Raw genomic sequence first — 20,380 nt, forward strand, 5'->3', positions numbered from 1 at the left:
CCTGGGGGGGAAGGGGGGGGCGAGATAGAAGCCTGCAGAGGGATGTGACTGAAGCCATCCACACTTACACAGTTATTTCCTTGGCAGCATCCCCTGCCTGTGTCCACCTCCTCCCCACATTCCCCAGGGCAGAGGTCAGCACTACAGGGAGTAAAGGGAACCTAAAGCAATGGAAACTTAGCCTGGAATTTTGGATACCTCAGGTTGAATTCCAGCTTTGCCCCTCACTAGCAAATTACCTGGGACAACTGACTTCCCCATTCTGAACTCTAGCTTTACCCTCTGTAATTGGTACCTGCAGCTTGATGAGAATCAAATGAGACAATGTATGCCCAGTCGCCTAGCCCAATGCCAGCCATGTAGTCAGTACTCAATATACATTAGCTCCTTTCTGCTTTCTTTGAGATTATCGGTTATTTCAAAAGTTTCAGGGGCTTCCCTGGTGGCGCAGTGGTTGAGAGTCTGCCTGCCGGTGCAGGGGACACGGGTACGTGCCCCAGTCCGGGAAGATCCCACATGCCACAGAGCGGCTGGGCCTGTGAGCCATGGCTGCTGAGCCTGCACGTCCGGAGCCTGTGCTCCGCAACGGGGGAGAGGCCACAACAGTGAGAGGCCCGCGTACAGCAAAAAAAAAAAAAAAATTTCAGGAGTGGGCTGAATTGGCTGGACCCCTTTCACTCTCTACTGTGTATGAATTTGCCTTCCCCCAATCCTGTAACCACTCACCCCTAAGGCCACTCATTCCAAATAACTAGCTTGGCCAGATTCCATGGTGATCACCAATCACTTGAGTGGACAAAGGGGCTTATAACCCACCCTATAGGGGACTTTGCCTCCTCTCAATCTAAGGTTCCCTTCTCCTAGATTACACATGTGAAAGGTGGAAGGCTGGGAAGAAGAAAAACAGCATTTGTTGAGTATACACTATGTGCCAGGTACTGCGCAAGGTGTTTCACACCTGAGATCTCATTTACTTTTAATAATGACCTTTGGAAGAAGGTGCTGTTACCTCCATTAAACAAGCAAGAAAACAGATTCAGGAAGGCTAATAAATTCAAACTTTCTGTAAAACATTCTTCTCTGTCTTCTTTGCCTACTAACTAGTTAATGCCTTTTAAACCTCAGTTACACCTTCACCTCCTCTGGAAAGGTACTCCTCTCACTCCCACCCCAGCTGATCTATTGGTCCTGTTTCCTTTAAGGAAATATTATCTCAGTACTGTTGAATGGGTGATTAAGTTAAGTGGATTCACCTCCCTGAACTTGCCCAAGGTCACACAGCTAACAAGTACTTGACCCAGTGCTCTTTTCTGCCTTACTTCTAGTTTGGACTAGGCCTGGGGAAGAAGAGGAAACCATCATTGGAGCAGCTCTGGAAACTGTGCTGCAGGCAAAAATGGGAGAAGTCACAGATGCCTGGCAGATAGCCCTGGGGTGTGGTAGGAAGGCAATGAGTCTATGTGGAAGGTCTTTAATGACAAGGTCCTGGAGGGTGGCAGGCTTAGCTGATGTGGATGGATGGATTTGAGCACCCAGTATTTTCTTTTTTTATGGCTGCGTTGGGTCTTCGTTGCTGTGGTCAGAGTTTCTCCAGTTGCGGTGAGCGGGGGCTACTCTTCGTTGAGGTGAGCAGGCTTGTCATTGGGGTGGCTTCTCTAGCTGTGGAGCACGGGCTCCAGCAGTGTGGGTTTCAGTAGTTGCAGCATGCAGGCTTAGTAGCTGTGTCTCGCAGGCTCTAGAGCGCAGGCTCAGTAGCTGTGGTGCACGGGCTTAGTTGCTCCACAGCATGTGGGATCTTCCTGGACCAGGGCTTGAACCTGTGTCCCCTGCATTGGCAGGCGGATTCTTAACCACTGCGCCACCAGGGAAGTCCAGTATTTTCTTTTTTTGAGGTGAAATCACATGACATAAATTAACCATTTTAAAGTGAATAATTCAGGGGCATTCCAGTATTTTTAAATACAGTCATTAGTGCAGGATGGACTCTAGACATGGGGATGAAGCAAAATGGGAAGTGAGAAGAGGTGAGGTGGTAAGGAAAGGAGAAGGGAAGAGGAGCCCCACAGAGAGGCAGACAGCAGAAGCAATGGGCTAGACTGCTTTAGGACAGGTGGGTTCCCTGCTTCTTCCAGCTCCTAGAACCTGTCCCATCCAATTTCTTCTGACTTTGACCTTGGCCTTCTCTATTTTCTCCCACATTTCTCTTACCCCTGAAACTCCCTCAAATACTCATTGGCATTGCTCTTTCTTTCAAGTACGAATCTTCTTTTTCCATCAAGATGGTAAATATGTCTTATTGATGGCTCTGTCTCCAGCACCTAAGAAGATGCCTAGAACCTGATATGTGTCCTATAACATTTACTAAATAATTATAAGAATTCTGATAGGATTTATCTTTCCCTGCTCCAACAAGTGACTCCTTCCCTTCTTGTCCATTTACCATCACCATCACCATCACCATTTACCATTACCATCCCTCTCTGTCAAATCAGTTTGGCAGATTTGGCCAAATAAATATGTAGAAGGCCCCATCCTTGTGTGGAGGAAACATTACATCTGGAGGAAAGGGATCTAGGAATCTGCATTTTAAAGAAGTGCCTCAGCTGGTTCTTACACATGCCAATATTTGGGAATAGTTCCTTCTAAAAGGGTCCATGCCCCTTCAGAGCATTGCCACCAAATGGGATGAAACCTATTCATTCATTCCATAAGCAACTGCTTAGTACAGTGGAGGATATACTACTAAGGACAGAGGAACCAAAGAAAACATAGTCTACTCTATTCACTGTGTGCCCCTGGGCATATTGTTTAACCCTCCCTTAGCCTCAATTTCTTCCTCAGTAGAATGTGGACAATAATCCCTACTTTTCTAATTCTTCCAGGGATATTGCAAGGAGACAGCAAGCTGAAGACTGTAAACCATTCCTCAAATGTGGGTTGTTTGGTGCTAAAAATAAAGCACTAAAAGGAATATTGCCTGAAAGTTTGCATCTCCCTGAAAGAATAACTGTAAACCAGGTATATTAATTATGTATTACTATGCAACAAGATACCCTCAAATTCAGCACCTTAGACAACAAACTTTTGTTATCTCCCTTGGTTTCTTTTTATTTTTTTATTTTTTATCTTTTTTCCCTCAGTTTCTGAGGGTCAGGAATCCAGGAGTGGGTAAGCTGTTGGTTCTGGCTCAGAGTCTCTCGCAAGGTTGCAGTCAAACTGTTGTCCAGGTCTTCAGTCATCTTGACGTTTGACTGGGGCTAGAGAATATGCTTCCATGTTCACTCTAGTGGTTATTGGCAGGCCTTAGTTCTTCAATGGCTGTTGGACAGAGGCTTCAATTTTTTGCCACATGGGACTCTCCATGGGGCTGCTCACAACATGGCACGCTGCTGTCACTAGAGTAGGAGATCAGAGAGAGAGAGAGAGAAACAAAAACACCTGGGCTGAAGCCTCAGTCGTTTTATCATCTAATCTTGGAAGCGACATATCATCACTTCTGCCTTATCTTATTGGTTACACAGACCAACCCTGGTACAAATGGGGAGAGAACTACATAAGAGTGTGAATAACAGGAGGCAGAGGTTATTGGGAGCCATCCTGGGGGTTTTCAGTGACAACAGGTCTGGTCCTTAGTGTTGCAGGTCTGGAGGTTTAATTTAGGAAGTTAATCAGAATTCATCAGATTCAGGAAACTGATTCACACAAATTAAATAAACATGAAACATTATCTTGGTACTACTCTGCCTCTTTTCTAGAACTCCTTAGTTAAACTAGTCTTCCTTTTGAACACAAAAAAATTGTTGTCAGACTTCCCTGGTGGTGCAGTGGTTAAGAATCCACCTGCCAATGCAAGGGACACAGGTTTGAGCCCTGGTCCGGGAAGATCCCACATGCCGCAGAGCAACTAAGCCCGTGCACCACAACTACTGAGCCTGCTGACCTAGAGCCCGTGCTCTACAACAAGAGAAGCCACTGCAGTGAGAAGCCCGCACACCACAACAAAGAGTAGCCCCCGCTTACCGCAACTAGAGAAAGCCAGCAATGAAGACCCAACGCCACCAAAAAATAAATAATAAATAAATAAAATAAATGTATTTTAAAAAACTGTGTTGTCAGTTGAGAGCCCATGCACTGGCTGTTCTTCTTACCATAGAATGCTCTTTGAATGGCTAGGTCTTCCTTGTGATTCAGGTCTTACTTCAAATATCTCCTCCTCCTTACCTGATCACACCATATAAAATAAAATTGTCCCCTCTTACCTTTTACAGTCTCCATCCCATTTATTTTCATTTTTTTTCCCCATGCAGGATTTTAGTTCCCCAACCAGGGATTGAACCCATGCCCCTGAATTGGGAGCACAGAGTCTTAACCACTGGACCGCCAGGGAAGTCCCATCCCATTTCTTTTTTTTAATTAATTAATTCATTTATTTTTGGCTGTGTTGGGTCTTTGTTGCTGCACGTGGGCTTTCTCTAGTTGCAGCACGCAGACTTATTGTGGTGGCTTCTTGTTGCACAGCACAGGCTCTAGGCATGCGGCCTTCCATAGTTGCAGCACGCAGGTTCAGTAGTTGTGACATGCGGGCTCAGTGATTGTGGCACGCGAGCAGGCAGATTCTTAACCCCTGAGCCACCAGGGAAGTCCCCCATTTATTTTCTGATAGCCCTTCTGGTGCTGTGAAATTATTTTGACTCTTTGTTTACTTGGAGATTGTCTCCCCACTAGAAAGTGAGCTCTGTTAGGGAGGGTTTTTTTGTTTTTTTGTGTTTATTGGTCTGTTTTGCCATTGCTGTATCTTTAGTGCCTAAAACATTGCCTGGCGCATAGTAGGCACTCAATAAATAAACCAGAGGGCTTCCCTGGTTGCTCAGTGGTTGAGAATCTGCCTGCCAATGCAGGGGACATGGGTTCAAGCCCTGGTCTGGGAAGATCCCACATGCCACGGAGCAACTAGCCCCGTGAGCCACAATCACTGAGCCTGCGCGTCTGGAGCCTGTGCTCTGCAGCCAGAGAGGCCGTGATAGTGAGAGGCCCGCGCACCGCGATGAGGAGTGGCCCCCACTTGCCGCAACTAGAGAAAGCCCTCGCACAGAAATGAAGACCCAACACAGCCATAAATAAATAAAAATTAAAAATAATAATAATAATAAATAAACAAATAAACCAGAATGTTGATTTGTTAATTCACACTGAGAAATATATGTCATGTGAACTGGGCATTTTGTCTCACTTGATCATCTCACTCTCCCCATAGAAGATGATATGGAAAATCAGTTATTATAATCAGATGAGTCTTTGGTGAATGTGGAGTCAGGCAAAGATGTGATTGACACCCAATATTTGGTGGCCTGTGTCTCTGAGGTTTTCCTTCCTAGCACTTAGGAATGCACCAGCCAAGGAGACTAGTAGCCACAACATTCCTGTCTAGGTGGCAGTGGAGACCTAGAGATATATTCGTATCTTTTTTAGTAGATTCCATGCAGATACCACATGTAGGTGAATATTGTTTTATCATATGCTGAATAAAGAAAAAAGGGCACAGCTTTCTGCTTTCTTTAACATTAATCTTCTTCCCAGAACCTAATCCTTATAATAATGACCATAATTAGTGCCCAAATCACCAGCATTTACAGAACATCTCTTAGAGAATGTTTCTTCAACAGAGGAAGAATTGTGCCACCCTGTATTGGCTCTTACTGATTTCTCACTGGCAAATTATTTCTAAGTTTATTGGAAATAAACTTTATTGTTGCCCTCTCTATTTTATAGGGAGAATTGTGAACAGATTCACTTCACCCAAAAGGTTAGTAAGGGACTTCCCTGGTGGTCCAGAGGTTAACACCCTGTGCTTCTACTGCAAGGGGCATGGGTTTGATCCTTGGTCAGGGAACTAAGATCCCACATGCCTCGGGGCAACTAAGCCAGGGTGCCACAACTTCTGAGCTCACGGGCCTCAACTAGAGAGCCTGTGTGCCGCAAACTAGAGAGCCCACGCACTCTGGAAGCGGCACGCCACAACTACAGAGCCCATGCGTGCTGCGCCACAACTAGAGAGAAGCCCTCACACCATAACGAAGGGCCAGGGTGCCGCAATGAAAGATCCCACATGCCTCAACAAAGATCCCACGTGCTGCAACTAAGACCCAACGCAGCCAAAAAAATAAATTAAATAAATAAATAATAAATTAAAAAAAAAATTAAAAAAAGAAACTAACTAAAAGGAAGTTGTATTAGTCGTCCCAGGCTTCCATAACAGAATACCACAGACTAAGTGGCTTAAAGAACAGAAATTTATTTTCTCACAGCTCTGGAGTTTGGAAGATTAAGATCAAGGGGCTGGCAGGGCTGGTTTCTAGTGAGACCTCTTTCCTTGGCTTGCAGGTGTCTCTTCCTCTTCTGCAACCATTCCTAGTGGATTAGACCCCCTGCCTTTATTATGTCATTTACCCTTAATTACCTTCTTAAAGGCTCTATCTTCAAATATAGTCATATTGGGTGTGGAGCCCTTCAACATATGAATTTTGCTCATGGTGAAGGAGGGACAACACACACAATTCAGTCCATAACAAGAGGTCCTCTCCTCTCATGAATTTTTTGTGGGAATGTGTATTATTTTTTATTTTTTTAATACTTTGTGCCGCGCGGCATGTAAAATCTTAGTTCCCTGACCAGGGATTGAACCTCTGTCCCCTGCAGTGGAAGTGCAGTGTCCCAACCACTGGACCACCAGGTAATTCCCTGGGAATGTGTATTAATACAACCTTCCTGAAGGGCAATTTGGCATTGTCCGCCGAAATTTCAAATGTACATACATATATACCCTTTAACTCAGCAATCTCCTTTCGAGGAAACTATTCCATAGAAAGACTGTACAAAAAGGCAAAGATTAAAAAAAAAAAAAGGGTATTCCTTGGGAGTCCAGTGGTTAGTGCTCAGTGCTTCCACTGCAGGGGGTGTGGGTTCCATTCCTGGTCAGGGAACTAAGATCTCACGGCAAAAAAAAGGAAAGATACATGTATAAGAATGTTCACTGTAGGGCTTCCCTGGTGGTGCAGTGGTTGAGTCCGCCTGCCAATGCAGGGCACACGGGTTCGTGCCCTGGTCTGGGAAGATGCCACATGCCACGGAGCGGCTAGGCCCGTGAGCCATGGCCACTGAGCCTGCGCGTCCGGAGCCTGTGCTCCGCAACGGTAGAGGCCACAACAGTGAGAGGCCCGCGAAAAAAAAAAAAAAAAAAAAGAATGTTCACTGTAACTTAATTTGTAATATTGAATAGAAATCACAAATATAATTTAAATAATGATAATGATATTAAATTATATATTCATTTAAATAATGATATATTCTTTTAATGCAACTGGTACTCACCAAGATCTCAGTATATATTGGTTAATGAATGGACAAACATATTGTTACATGAAAAAAAAGCAAGTTATAGAACCATACATGTGGGATGGTCCCATTTTTGAACAAAGGTCAATGTCTGTCCCTATACATTTTTTTTTTTAATTAAAAAAAAACACTTCTGGGAATTCCCTGGTGGTCCAGTGGTTAGGACTCCACGCTCTCACTGCCGAGGGCCTGGGTTCAGTCCCTGGTCAGAGAACTAAAATCCCACAAGTCACTTGGAGCAGCCAAAAGAAAAACAAAATAAAACAAAACGTTTTTATTTAGAGGGGCTGAAATGATTGTATGCTAATTAAAACAGCTAGGTTGTATAACAAATAACTTGAAAATTCCCTATTGATATTCTCCAAGAGTTAGATTCCATTACATGTGACTTGTTCTTTCTTTGGGCCTGGAAAAAATATACACAACTGCTCCCACTGCAGAGCACAGGCTCCGGACGCGCAGGCTCAGCGCCCATGGCTCATGGGCCTAGCTGCTCTGCGGCATGTGGGATCTTCCTGGACCGGGGCACGAACCTGTGTCTCCTGTATCGGCAGGCAGACTCTCAACCACTGCATCACCAGGGAAGACCTACACAACTGATTTTTGACGAATAATTTATTCCTCCCTTCCCCATGTTTAGAAATCCTTATGATCCCTCAGTTCCTTCTGGAACAAACTTTCCTCTTCTTCTCCAGCCAGCCCCAGTGAGTTCACCTTTACAGGCTCTGGGACTAGGACAGGAAGTAATGTTTGAATGTTTCTTCACTGGGACCTATACGTTTTTATATACATAGAAAAAGTGTGGCTGAATACACACCAAAGGTGACAAGGGTTAAATCTGGGGACTGGAATTTGTAGGCCAAGTATATTTCTCACATAAATAGTTTTGTACTCTTTGAAGTGATTTTTACATTTTTGTAATACAAAACTTTTTTTAAAAATAAGGAAACAGGGCTTCCCTGGTGGCGCAGTGATTGAGAGCCCGCCTGCCGATGTAGGGGACACGGGTTCGTGCCTCGGTCCGGGAAGATCCCACATGTCGTGGAGCGGCTGGGCCCGTGAGCCATGGCCGCTGAGCCTGCGCGTCCGGAGCCTGTGCTCCGCAACGGGAGAGGCCACAACAGTGAGAGGGACTTCCCTGGTGACACAGTGGTTAAGACTCTGCACTCCCAATTCAGGGGGCCTGGGTTCCATCCCTGCTCAGGGAACTAGATCCCACATGCATGCCGCAACCAAGAGTTCGCATGCCATAACTAAGAAGCCCGTGTGCCACAACTAAGGAGCTCACAAGCTGCAACTAAGGAGCCCGCCTACTGCAACAAAGACCCGGCACAACCACATAAATAAATAAATATTAAAAAAAAAAAATAGAAAAAGAAAACAACATGAAGTAGCTTCTAAATGGCAAATGAGTAAATAATAGACATAGTGATGGACTGTAGAAATACAGAGAGGGATCAAGGTTGGCTGGGATAACCAAAAAGTCTTTCCAGGATAAAATAGGGCCTCAAAGATGTTTTGAGGCTAAAGTTTTCCACAAGGCAGGAAAACACCTGTTGTATTTGGAAGATAGCAAGATGATCTGCAGTAGCAGGAAGTAAATTTGGTAATGAGACACGAACGTGGGTTTCTGAGTAGCTCAGAAAGACACTGATAATGCTGTGTTCTAAGATTAAACTCGCGGTAGTGCCGCAGTGTAGCGGGTGAGGCTTAGCTCCTGGAGTACTGGTGCCCACGAGGGGGTGCTGTTTCAAAACACAGGCTCACTTGGACTTAAGGAGAAAGGAACGTGCGGCAGGTAAAACGTCAGACAAAGAGGGAGTTCTGACAGTTGGACAAATTGGGAAAATAAAAAGATACGCAAAAGGTAATTATCCCCTTATTACCTCGCGCTCCCCAACTAGGTCCCCCCGCGCAACACAAAATTATGCATTACAGTATGCCTATAGCACGTGCCACTCAGGCTCTGCTGAATGCGACTACTACTCCCAGGCTCCCTCGTGAGGCCAGTGCCCTCTTCCCGGGTGCAAATGGGTATCGCCGCTCAGTCTTCTGGGATTCGTAGTCTTTGCGGTGACTTTCGGGAGTTGTAGTTCCCTTCCCACAATCGGCTGGGCGAGGCGGCGCCGGCGATCAGAGCTGCGCCGGGTGTTCAGGGGCCAAGATGGCGGCGCGCCGGGGACTGAGAGACGGAGTCGCGCCGCCTCTGAGTGGGGGCCCCGGCCCCGACCCTGGCGGTGGAGTGCGCAGCAGCGGTTGGGGGAGTCGGAGCCAAGCGCCGTATGGCACTGTGGCCGCTGTGAGTGGCGGGGAGCAGGTGAGACTGGCGGGCGGCCCGCGGCTGGCAGCAAAGCGGCGTGTGCCGGGCGGTGACACGTGGACGCCACAGGAAAGGGAAGAAGCGTTCGGGAGTCGATGCCGGGTGGTTGCGGAAGACGGATTGGACCGACCGGACCTGGGTCGTTTGCTGGGGGGATGCGGGCAGAGGCGGGTCCTTATGGCCATTTCTCCGGAACGCCGGAGGGGCAGAGCAGGGTGTCGGAAACCTGGCCCCTGTGTGTGTGGGGACTCGGACTTAGAGTAAGACCTCCCTCTAAGGATGCCGAGTGGGGGCTGCCTGTAGCCCAGCGCTGCAGTGCCTTTTCGGAGCCACGTGGGGTGGGGGGAGCGATTTTCCCGGGATAATTTGTCTGCTTCCCCTCCCCCTCTAGGCGGCCCCGGCACCCACGTGGGTTGGGGGGGGAGGCCCTCGGGTCCACGTGGGGGCGGGGAGGGGATGTCCACGTGGCTCCCGCTCCAGGCTGCCGGGCATCTCGAATCGGCGCTGGAGCCGCACTGTCGGGAACTGGGTGTGTCTCAGCCGGTCCCGCCATCTCCGGTCGGCGCTGGGGGCCCCAGGCTGGGAAGGAAAGGAGGTAGGGGCTGCTAGAATCAACTTTGCCCAGAGCCTTGGAGGAGTTTTTTTCTTTTTGCTTTGGTCCGCGTCGCCTCTCGACAACGGATGGTAAAGGACTTTACAGGTGTGCGGGTAGTCTGTTTCCTGCGGATGGCGGAGTGTGTTGGGGAGGGTAGAGGGCTGAGGTTGAAGGGCTGTGGAGTGGCGGCCTCTGTCCGACCGGCTTGGGGTGGGTTGTGAGGCATGGGCACTGGCGTTTTTGTTGCCTGCAGTCCTGCCTCGTTCGTGATTCAAGGGGCATGGGAGGTGTCAACATTTACATGGCACAGGCTTAAGTAAGGAAAGGGAATCCTCTCCTTCCCTCACTTTTCCTCAAGCATCTCTTTTGAGGAGGCAGCTAAGGCCTGCTCCTGTGAATTGATACAGACAAATTTGAGATGGTCTGTGTTTAAGCTTCTCTGGAATTTGTGCTGGGGATGGCAAAAGTTGGAGGCGATCTGAGAACTACTCAACACTAGTTGAACGTTTACTAAATTGGGGGGGGGGGACATTCTTTCTTTCATACTCTTTTTTTCCTGGTCTTCAGTTCTCCATACTTAAAAGTGTTATCGTCCCACTCCTCACCAGGGCTTCTTAAAAGTTCCCACCCAGCGTGGAGGTCGGCAAGACTTCGTTTGAACTGTTATCTCGCTTAAGCAATTAAGCTGAGTCCGTGAAAGCTTTTTTTTTTTTTTTTTCTTTTTTGGTTTCTAGGTGGGAGTTGGGCTGCAGGTTGCCAGGTAATATCAGTTCTAGCAGACCAATCCAGGCCCTGGGGGTGGGGAATGGGGAGTGGCTTCTGGGGCTCTAACTTGGGAGCTGCCCACCTGCTCTTCCCTTATTTTCTCAGAGGCCACATCTTGTGGGGCTGGTGCTGCCCACCCTTTGGGGGAGAGGCAGGAAGTATCCATGATCCAGCTGTAGTCCAAGTTAGGTAGTCATTTGGGGTTGGAGAGGGTCTTGTGGAGAGATTGTTCACCACAAACACACACACACAAAGATGAGTATGTGGAAGCTAGTCAATCAGCCAGGAACTTACTGAGATTCCATTATGTTTAGACATAGGGGGATACTGTGGTAAACCACACATGGTCCCTGTCCTCCAGGATTTTATGTTTTTATCAGATCTTATGTTTTAGACAGACAATAAATAATGATGAGGAGGACAGAGGAAAGTGCAGCACATTATATAATCAGCAGTAGTAATCTATCTTGCAGGGTCTGGGAAGATACATTTTAAGGTGAGATTGTGGGGGGCGGAGGGGAGGGGGAGCTTTCCTCAGAACAGTATGGGAAGGCCTTGAGGTGGGAGAGAACATGGCTTATTGGAGAAACCCGTATGGCTGGTGTATACAGAGACAGAGAGAGTGGTGAGAGAAGACACGCTGGAGGAGTCTGGTGGGGAATACCAGGACCACTGTAAGCCATTTAAGGACTTTAAACCTAGTGCTAAGAGCAGGAAGATGCCCTTGGAGGGGATTAGAGAGTGTCTCAAGAGGTGATCATATGTGTATTTTCACGTTTGTAGCTGGTTTTGAACCCTGCAGGGACAAGCCGGATATGGGAAAGCCAGTCGGGAGGTTGTTAAAGTTAAGAGATGCTGGTGGCTGGCACACTCTTAGCCTGGGCTTATCCTCTTCATGATCTTGGTACTCTGGGAGCTGTGCTGTTTGGGGTTTGAGGGGAGGGATGGGTGAGGTCAGGTAAAGAGGGGCTTCTCTGACTGGGGCTCCAGTACCTGCCTGATGGAAGTGATGAGTGGTTCATAAAGCTGGACATTGTCTTGAGATTTTGGCCTAGTAGCTGGGTCAGGTAGGTGGCAGGGCAAGAGATGCAGCCTCTTTGCTCACCTGGGAGTGTTTGCTGAGCGAGGTGCTATTCAGCTGCTAGTTGTAATTACAGGATTGTGAAGGCTTGGGAGGAGTTAGTGCCTAAAACCTGCCATCTTTTACTTCATCTCTGGGCCTGGCCTCCTAAAGTGTCCCTATCCTTTTCTCTCGTTGGGCATTGTTACTCTTCAGCTTGATTAGGAGGGTGGGGGGGGGGTGCAGTCACACCTGTTGCTTTTTTTTTCTTTTGGAAGAGGTACAGAGTTTCCCTTTGCTGCCAAAGGAGAGGTAAGACTGGCTTGTCCGTGTTTGTTCCTGTTCCCTGGCCTTTGCATCATCTATAATTTCGTATAGTGGAGATACCCCTGCCTCTGGCCTCTGGCCTTGCCAGCCCTTCCAGCCACTTCTGGCCCTGCCCACGCCCACAGTCTTGACAGGCCTGGGCCGGTGGCTCCCTGCCTGACAAGGCTGAAGATGTTAGTTCTCAGGGAAGAGGTGGGGTGGGGCGGGGCTTTTCCGTCCACAGAATCAAGCTTTCTCTTTTGCTCTAACCTGGTTGGGGTAGGGAAGAGACTTTTCCCTTGGGACTGCCTTTGAGAGGTTGGGTGGCACACTGTGGAGCCTTCAAAATAGAAGTTTGAAATAAGTGTGACTCTCAGCTGTGTATACTGTGATGCACTGTGCCAGGCATGGTGGGTGACCAGGAAGTATAAGCACAGTTTAAACCCTTCCAAGAGCCAAGAAAAATATAAGCTATTAGAATACAAAGGGTTATTTGCCCCAAAGGAACTTGGAATATAGTTTTAGTAATGATGCGAGGAATGTCATGGGGTAGAGAAGGGGGTAGGATGTGATTGCCAGAAAAGTGAGCGGTACAGGAACACGTATGAATTCGGGGTGTGAGGAGAGATGCGTTGGGGAAGCCTGAGGTGTCTTCTTAAAGAAGGTGGGATTTGAGCTAAGCAGAGAAGAGAGACCTAAGTGGGATTTTAGGGAGGTAAGGTGGTTGTAATTGGAATTGCCTGCTTACTGACCTCCTCTCCTTTGGGGTGCCCCTGAGAATGTCTGTCTTCATCACTGCCAGCAGATAACTCTTCTGAACAATCTTGGTCTTTTTGATGTTTTTATTCCCCAGTTTATCAATCTCGTGTGGTTCCAAGTGTTTCTGGATGGAGTCTAAACTTTTTTTTTCCCCAGAAGGTTCTTGAACACTGCCATCTGGTTGTGGCTGTGGCTCATAGTTTGTACTTCTCTCTGCCCAGCAAGTTCAGAGTGTGTTGGGGCTCCTGCTGAGTCTGAGGCCATTGGTGGAGGGCTCGGTACCTGGTTTACAGAGTGTGTAAATCAGCTGCCCCTGAGGGCCCATGCCCTGCAGCCTTCACTGTGCCTTCCTGACCTTATCCCCTTTTGCCCCAGGTGCTGCTGCATGAGGAGGGGGATGATTCTGGCTTTGTCAATCTATCTCGGCTGGGCCCCTGTTTGAGGGACAAGGACTTAGAGATGGAGGAGCTGATACTGCAGGATGGGACACTGCTGGGGACCATGCACAGCTATATGGATGCCTCCCTCATCTCCCTCATTGAAGATTTTGGTGGCCTTGGAGAGGTAAGCTGGGGCTGAGCTTGGAGGTCTTCAGGCAGGAGCTTTGGCTCAGTGGCTCTGTTCTCCTAGCACCTTGGTTCCTAGATACTCAACCTGAGTCCTTGAAGTGTGTTTTTGTTTCTCAGTGAGAATTGGGCTACATCCTATGTAAAAGGATGCCCTGGCAGACTTGGATTATCGTCCAAGGCCTTTCACCCTGCCTGGGCCCCTGACTACATGTTCAGAGGGTTCTGATCTTTGTTTTGAGTCCAACTGCAGCTTAGCCAAGGGTTGTCTGCTGAGCGTCCCAGGTCTTACCTGAGGGTATAGGGAGTATGAAACATAAGTTCAAGACTCAGTTTTGACAGGTTTCTGTTGACACTAGAGAGATGGTGGATGGTAGTAAATGAGATTGGAACCCATGCCTCCTGGTACTAACATCTCTCTCTGGCAAATTGAACTGAACTGAGCCTGGGAGAGGGATTCTCTTGGCATCCATTCCTTCTCAGTGGCCTGGTAGGTCATAGGGATGGTGGTGGGACCTTCCTGTTGTCTTTCCTGAGCAGAGCAGGTTATCTCTGGAGGACCAGAATGAAGTGTCACTGCTCACAGCTCTAACAGAGATCTTGGACAATGCAGATTCCGAGAACCTGTCTCCATTTGACAGCATTCCTGACTCAGAGCTGCTTGTGTCACCTCGGGAGGGCTCCTCTGTAAGTGTGGGATGAGGGGAAGGGGGTGTGTGGTTGGTGCAAAGGTTAGAACCACATCCACGAGCCTACTCATAAAGTTCTGAAGCACAAACACATTTCAGGTCTTTTTCTCCCTTTTAGCTGCACAGGCTGCTCAGCCTCTCTCGGACACCCCCAGAACGTGACCTCATCACCCCGACTGACCCATTGGGGCCCAGCACAGGCAGTAGTAGAGTGAGTGGGGTAAGCCTGACCTAGGGAGCCTTATGGACTCCCAGGGGGGAGGAATATATGGGGACATGTCTGGAAGAAGATATTCCTGGAGAAAACTCCTATGTCTTATCTTCTCTCCTGTAGGTTGAGATGTCTCTCACAGATCCTCCTTGGGACTTCTCTCCACCCTCATTCTTGGAGACCTCCTCCCCCAAGCTTCCTAGCTGGAGACCCCCAAGGTCAAGACCCCGCTGGGGCCAGTCCCCACCTCCCCAGCAGCGTAGTGATGGGGAAGAAGAGGAGGAGGTGGCCGGCTTCACCAGCGAGATGCTTGCTGGGGAGCTCAACAACTCTGTGAGCAGCATCGCAGACTTCCCCATGCACCTGGCCTGTCCCGAGGAGGAAGATAAAACAGCAGTAGCAGCAGAGATGGCAGTGCAGGCAGCTGGCGATGAGAGCATCTCCTCCCTGAGTGAGCTGGTGCGGGCCATGCACCCGTACTGCCTGCCTAACCTCACCCACCTGACGGCACTTGAGGATGAGCTTCAAGAGCAGCCAGGTGATTTGACGCTGCCTGAGGATTGTGTGGTGCTGGAAATTGTGGGCCAGGCGGCCACAGCTGGCAACGACCTGGAGATCCCAGTTGTGGTGCGACAGATCCCTACTGGACCCCAGCCTGTCCTCCTGGATGACTCGCTAGAGGCCACTGCAGCCTTGCAGCTGCTCATGCCTACACTAGAGGCAGAGACAGAGGCTGCTGTGCCCAGGGAAGCCCTCTGCCCTGAGAAAGAGGGGTTGTCACTGGACTCAAAGGAAAAGCTGGAGTCAGCCTGCTTGTTGGAGCCCAGGGAGGTCATGGAGCCAATGGCACCCAAGGGGCCTCAGAACCCAGCAGCCAACGCAATGCTAAGTTCCCAGAGAGCTCGAAAGGGCAGGAAGAAGAAGAGCAAGGAGCAGCCAGCTGCCTGTGCAGAAGGCTATGCCAGGAGGCTGAGGTCAGCCTCTCGTGGGCAGTCTACAGCAGTTACAGAGCTGACCTCTCAGGGAGGCAGCTTGCCTCAGGAGGACCTTCAAAGAGAGATTGCGCCTCCCCGTGGTAGAGGGAAGCCCCGGGCTTGGGCTCGGGCCTGGGCAGCTGCCTTGGAGAAGCCTGGCTCTGGGAACTTGGAGAGTAGTGCTGGACAAGCTAGTCCTGCTAAAGAAGGTCCTCTGGACCTCTACCCCAGCCAGGTTGACCCCATCCAAGCCAACCCTGTTTCAACCCATCTCTCACTGGTTGACTCTGCTGAAGCTGACCCCATGCCACTTGACTCTGTTGAAGCTGATCCCACTGCGGTTGACCCTGATCCCACTGTGGCTGACCCTGTACCTGTTGACCCTAAACTGGTTGACCGTACTTTAGCGAACTCAGAGCTGGTTGACCCTCTCCCAGCTGACCCAGTGCTGATTGATCCAGTTCTGGCTGACTCAGCAGCAGTTGACCGTGCAGTGGTTGTTCCCATCTTAGATGACTTGCCTCCAGTTGACCCTGTCCTAGCTAAGCCAGTACAAGTTGACTCTCTTCCCAATGACCTGGCTCCAGTTGACCCTGTACTAGTTAAGTCTAGGCCAACTGATCCCAGACGTGGTGCAGTGTCATCAGCCCAGGGGAGTCCAGCCCCCCAGCTCCTCCTGGAGTCAGAGTCCTCAGACCCCTCAAAGGCCATCAGTCCTGAAGTCAAGGAGGTCATGGGTCCTCTGAAGGGGGAAAGTGGTACTAGTGCCACAACCCAGGAAGCCAGGCCTCGGCCTCTTAGCCTATCTGAGTACCGGCTACGAAGGCAGCAGCGCCAAGCAGAGGCAGAAGAGAGGAACCCCCAGCCCCCAGCTGGGAAGTGGCCCAGCCTCCCAGAAACTCCCACAGGGCTGGCAGACATCCCTTGTCTTGTCCCACCAGCCACAGCCAAGAAGACAACTCTGCAGAGAAGCCCTGAGGCTCCTTCTGAGGCTTGCTTTGCTCCTGTGGGTCCCAGCCCTGCCTCTCCTAGTCCTGAGCCACCTGCAAGCAAACCTATGGCCTCAACTCCCTCTGAGCAGGTGCCATCCCAAGAGATGCTACTGCCAGCAAGACCTCCACCTCCTGCTGTGCAGTCCATGCCCCCCACAATGCCCACTGCCCTGCCTTTTCCCACGGGTGGGCTGGGCGTGACCCCCATGCTGCCCCTTCCCACAAATGGGCAAAGTGTCCCCGGTCTGCCCCCACCACCCTTGCAGCCTCCTAGTGTTCCGATGTCTGTGGGGCCAGTGCCACCTGATCCCTTTACTCACTATGCCCCTGTGCCACCCTGGCCTTGTTATCCCCCCTTGTCCCCTTCTGGCTATCCTTGCTTGCCCCCTCCACCGACGGTGCCCCTAGTGTCTGGTACTCCAGGTGCCTATGCTGTGCCCTCCGCTTGCAATGTGCCTTGGGTACCTCCTCCTGCCCCAGTCCCACCTTATAGCTCCAGCTGTACCTATGGGCCCTTGGGATGGGGCCCAGGGCTGCAACACCCTCCATTCTGGCCTGCTGTTCCCCCACCTCCTTTGCCTCTAACCTCTGTTGGAAGAGCTGTTCCATCACCCAAGGTGGAGCCCAGTGGCATCTCACCTGGCCCTCCTGATAGTGTACTGACTGTGCCGATGGCTTCTCCCCTCAGTCTTGGGGCAGCTGGCCAGGGAGCTCCACAGATAGAGCCCACCAAGTTGGAGGTCAAGCCAGTGCCTGCATCTCCCCATCTGAAACACAAGGTGTCCTCCCCGGTGCACAGCCCTCGGATCAAGGCTCCACCATGTCTGCCTGCTGAGAGTGTGGCTGTTGAGGAGCCTGCATCAGAGAGGCTAAAGCCTGAGCCCCAGGAAGCTAGGCCCAGGGAGAAGGCACCCTCTCCTGTTGCCAAGGCTGTTCCCACATCTGCACCAAGGCAGAGCACTACCACCAAGCTGCCTGCTGTCCACCCAGCCCGTCTAAGGACACTGTCCTTTCTGCCTACCCCACGTACCCAGGGTCCTGAGGATGTGGTACAGGCTTTCATCAGTGAGATTGGTGAGTGCCACACAGTTCCGTTGGTGTGAAGAATGGCATGGGGGTTGTGTGAGGAGTGTCCTCCATGAAACAGGATAAACTACCTTGATGGGGCTGGCCTTTGTTGGTTTTTTTTGGAGAGTTCTTGAGAGGTAGAAGTCTGGGTTGGTTTGATTCTTTGTGCTTTGTGTTGCTGCCTTGGTGTACTTAGTACAGTGGGCATGGGGAGCCTAGGGGAAGAAGTGAGGTGACTTGGGACTTCTGGGACCTGTGTACTCAGTTGATAGGGGCTGTGTTGTATGCTTCCACAGGAATTGAGGCATCGGACCTGTCCAGTCTGCTGGAGCAATTTGAGAAATCAGAAGGTGAGGAAACCTGGGTAGCTTTGCTCCAACCCTTTTTTGTTGTTTACTTTGGGCCTAGCCCTGTAGTTGCTTAAACTGGGGGGAGGGAGAAGGGGAGTCTCAGCCACTAGAGCAGCCCCCTAATTGGAATGGGAAGACAAGATTTACCTGTGACACAATCTAAGCCAGGGAGTGGTGGGTACAGCATGGCAAGAACTATAAAGACTAGATGGATGGGGAGATTCAAGTGGGTTGGGTTATTTGGGGAGGTAGCTCTCCAGGTGAGCCTTGGAAGACAGGAATTCAGAGACTGGTGAGTAAAGGCAGAGGTATAGGAAAGATCGCATGTGGTGTATTTGAAAGGCAATGGATAGCTCAGCTTCTCAGTACAAGGCATGGATCTAGGTGCTGTGGGAGATATTATGTCCTGTTCTCAGATGAGCTTATGGTCTGACTGGGGAGAAGAATTTGCAGAAATGACTGCTGAATTGGTAACATTTATCGGTAGTACAAGGCAAAATAGAAAATATAAGTGTAGATCAAGAGTAGGTTATAAGACTAGGAAGTTAGTTAGGTGGGTTATGTAGAGCCTGGAATGCTAGGCTTAGAAGTTTGGACTCCCCAGATTCAGTGGGGAGTGTGCTTGTTTCTGAGCAGAGAAGAGACATGATTAAAAATATACCTGGGTACCCACTGGAGAAGAATGGATCTCTCTGGGGAGACCCAAATGGAGTATGTAGGCAAAATGGATTTTCCTCCTTTGGGTCTCAAAGCCAGCCCTTCTGCACCTCCTCAGTATGGAACATCTGGTTGGGCTTTTAACTAGTATGGTTTCTTTGCAGCCAAAAAGGAGTGCCCTCCCCCGGCTCCTGCTGACAGCCTGGCTGTAGGAAACTCAGGGTAAGTATGGGGACATGAGTGAGTTACCCTACAGCTGTTGGTCAGCAGCCGGCTGGTACTCCAGGACTGTCAACTGGACGCCTCTGTTACAGGGACATTTAGTCCACTCTAGTCTTTCCCTGTTCCCCACCCCCGGCTCAGCCCATCACTACAGGGTACTGTCTTGAGTGGTGAAGTAGGAGGATATATATGTACCATTTTCTGGCTTATTCCAGTCTGGGGTTCCAAATGGTGATGCCTTTTATCTTCTGGCAAGTCGTGCTTTTGGGGATTTCTTTCCTTTATTTAACAGGCGTTAAGGTTGCTCAACACTGGTAATGGTGTAAGAAAAAGTGGGGGAGGATATTCATGGCTAGGGCTCCCCTGACTCCTTGGAGGGCACAGGCATCCTGGACCTCCTTGTTCCCCATTCTTCCAGCACCAAGAGGCCTTTTTTTTTTTTCCCCATGTTCACAATACCCCACCCTGTTTTGCCAAGCATATTTTCCTCCACATTGATTTTGGGTTGGTTTGAGCTGGGCATGAGAGGCTCCTGGCTTGGAGGAGGTGGGGGGTATTCAAGGTCATCCAGGAATTGGGCAGAGCTGAATTGAGACCCAACCTACATAAAGTTCAGTCACTAAGACCCCTTTTGTGCTGGAGGAGAATGATTGGGGCAGTTTGTGGCCCCCATTCCTCTCTGCATGCACCCCTCTCCCATTGCTTTATGAGCAAAGCAGATGTACAAGATGTTGAGGAGGCAATGAACCAGGCTTTCCCTTTTCCCCCTGCCAGCAGCGTTGACACTCCCCAGGAGAAGAGGCCCCTAGACCGGTTACAAGCCCCAGAACTGGCCAACGTGGCAGGTGGGTTCAGGGTGGGGAACTCTGCCTTTGATTAGTTTATGCAGCAAATGTTTTTAGAGCCTGCTCTGCACCAAGTGTGTGTAGGTGTTGGGGATACAGAGATCTTATCCTCGTCCTTGAGGTTCTCACAGTCCAGGGGGCAGATGTCAGATGTGTAAAAAATGAGCATGTTGAGTATCAGATGTGTGTTAAAGAAGCCTGTGTGGCTTATAGTGGGGTCTGAAGAGGGACAGTCAGGGCAGGGTTATATAGAAGGTAATCTTCAAAGCGGAGGCTTGAGAAAATCACTGATACCAATCAGGTAGGTTTATGGGCATTCTAGGTAGATGGAATGGCTTGAGTGAACTGGAGAAGCAAAGCCAGCCCCGTATGTTTTGGGAAATTGTGAGTGGTTCGTTTTGGCTGGAGTGTAGTGGTTGATCAGGGTGCTGGGCAGAGCTAAAGGAAGAGAGAAAGCTGGAGTGGAAAGCAGGAAGTCAGGTTATGGGAACTTTGAATGCCATGTTTAGCTGGTTGGACTTTATACTGTACATTGAAGAAGCAATTGAAAAAACTTTACCAGTTTGGTTTTTGGGTGCTCCCACCAGCAGGAATGTAGAAGACAGGTGG

At 49.6% G+C, this 20,380-nt stretch overlaps 1 protein-coding gene across 3 annotated transcripts in view; it reads left to right on the forward strand.

The window, feature by feature from the left end:
- Nucleotides 1–9,556: 9,556 nt before the first annotated feature.
- The window catches only part of PPRC1 (PPARG related coactivator 1), a 14,595-nt gene continuing 3,771 nt past the window's right edge, over nucleotides 9,557–20,380 (forward strand). Inside the window, exons 1-8 of one of the 3 annotated variants that reach the window (XM_007470387.1) lie at nucleotides 9,557–9,709; nucleotides 13,573–13,761; nucleotides 14,304–14,450; nucleotides 14,571–14,672; nucleotides 14,787–17,703; nucleotides 17,994–18,047; nucleotides 18,869–18,926; nucleotides 19,701–19,771. In XM_007470387.1, coding sequence (XP_007470449.1) covers nucleotides 9,557–9,709; nucleotides 13,573–13,761; nucleotides 14,304–14,450; nucleotides 14,571–14,672; nucleotides 14,787–17,703; nucleotides 17,994–18,047; nucleotides 18,869–18,926; nucleotides 19,701–19,771 — 3,691 coding nt within the window. Of the gene's footprint in view, nucleotides 9,710–13,572; nucleotides 13,762–14,303; nucleotides 14,451–14,570; nucleotides 14,673–14,786; nucleotides 17,704–17,993; nucleotides 18,048–18,868; nucleotides 18,927–19,700; nucleotides 19,772–20,380 lie in introns of those variants that run through there. The other 2 variants (XM_007470389.1, XM_007470388.1) reach the window with 2 other exon arrangements.

This window comes from Lipotes vexillifer, unplaced genomic scaffold, assembly GCF_000442215.2.
Source record: "Lipotes vexillifer unplaced genomic scaffold, Lipotes_vexillifer_v1.1 scaffold916, whole genome shotgun sequence".
Taxonomy (NCBI): domain Eukaryota; kingdom Metazoa; phylum Chordata; class Mammalia; order Artiodactyla; family Lipotidae; genus Lipotes; species Lipotes vexillifer.